Source organism: Myotis yumanensis, unplaced genomic scaffold (assembly GCF_028538775.1).
Source record: "Myotis yumanensis isolate MYYU_CA2020_CCGP unplaced genomic scaffold, mMyoYum1.0.hap1 SCAF_7, whole genome shotgun sequence".
NCBI lineage: Eukaryota > Metazoa > Chordata > Mammalia > Chiroptera > Vespertilionidae > Myotis > Myotis yumanensis.
In genome coordinates this window covers 545,065-546,580 of record NW_027223758.1, presented here as the reverse complement: position 1 = coordinate 546,580, position 1,516 = coordinate 545,065, and the positions used below count along the sequence as shown (strand labels likewise).

General features: G+C 42.4%; 1 protein-coding gene across 1 annotated transcript; it reads left to right on the top strand.

The window, feature by feature from the left end:
• The first annotated feature begins 314 nt into the window (after positions 1-314).
• Positions 315-1,091, top strand: LOC139014305 (zinc finger protein 154-like). The gene has a single exon (XM_070421301.1). The coding sequence runs from the start codon at positions 315-317 to the stop codon at positions 1,089-1,091; it is 777 nt and encodes a 258-aa protein (XP_070277402.1).
• The last annotated feature ends 425 nt before the right edge of the window (positions 1,092-1,516 follow it).

Genomic DNA, 1,516 nt, shown 5'->3' with positions numbered 1-1,516 from the left:
TCCTCATCGTTTCTCACTTTTCAGGTTGTTGGCATAACATGGATGATAAGTAGGCCTGTTCTGGTCAAAGTGTATCTATACAAGGAGAGTCACAGGTCAGGGCTTTTAAGACAGCTCCAGCAACCCAGAAAACCCTTCTGTGTAAGCGGTGTTTCTCTGTGTTACAACATATTTTGCACCTGACTGAGTCAGATGTAGCATATTTTAAGCAGAAAGCATTCTGTAGTGACGCACGTGTTGGAGACGTCTGTTTCAGTGAAAACCCTCACCAGCAACAGAGGAATGAATGTGGAAAGGGGCCATGGAAATAAGCTATGGATAGGGCCTCCTTTGTGAACAGGTGCAGCTTCTATTTATCTTCAGTGCCTTCAACCAGCAGGAAGGTTGGAGAAGACTTTAAATACAACTCAGAGTTTCCCCAGCACCAGGCCACTTCCAACCCTGAGGAACTACACTGTGGCAGTGGGATTTCCCAGGAATTTCTTGATGGAAAAAATCTTCATCAGGGGGATGAATGTGAAAACGCTGGCAGCAACGACCTGAAAGTTGTTAAAATTCAGGGTGTCTGTTCTGGAGAACTTACTTATGAGTGTAACAAATGTAAGAAAGTTTTTAGACAAATCTCTAACCTCTTTCAACATAAGAGAGTTCACACTGGAGAAAAGCTATATGAGTGTAGAGAATGTGGGATGTCCTTTAGTCAAAGGAGTCACCTCACTGGACACCTCAGAGTTCACACTGGAGAGCAGCCATATGAGTGTACTGAATGTTGTAATTCTTTTAGCCAAAAATCTAACCTTATTAAATACCTGAGCGTTCACAGTTGCGACAAGCCATATGAGTGCTGTGATTGTGGGAAGTTCTTCAGTGATAAGTCTTACCTTGAAAAACACCACAGAGTTCACAGTGAAGAAAAGCCATATGAATGTAGAGAATGTGGGATGTCCTTTCGGCAAAGGGCTCATCTCACTGCACACCTTAGAGTTCACACTGGAGAAAGGCCATATGAGTATACTGAATGTGGGAAGTCTTTTAGCCAAAAATCTAACCTTATTAAACACCTGAAAGTTCACACTGGAGAGATGTATTAAACGTTCAGGGAATGCTTTTATTTTTCTCACTTAGAATAACAACACTGAAGGCAACTCTTTGGGACCTATTTTCCTAAATTTAAACCCCTTTTAATGGAACATACACTCTGTTAGATTCCTCATAAGTTTCGGGTACAAGTGAAGCTTGAAGGCGCTGTATTGCACTTGCTAACATGCCCAAATCTAACACCAGATTGATGTCACAGTGAGCATGTGTGGCTGAAGAAATTTCACCTCTACCACCTGGCTCACCTGAAGAGTGAACAGTCACAAACCCTGTGTGCTCAGGGGAAATGTATTCTATGTTCTCACTTGTGCTTGGGAAAATTCCGATTACTCCGAGCTCTTGACAGGATCTTCATTCCTTTCTCTCTGACTAGAAAATGCATCTGACCCAAGGTTTGTCCAGACTACATATCCTAAGC

Excerpts from the sequence above, each read along its gene's own strand:
- LOC139014305 (XM_070421301.1), top strand. The coding sequence starts at position 315 with ATGGATAGGGCCTCCTTTGTGAACAGGTGCAGCTTCTATTTATCTTCA.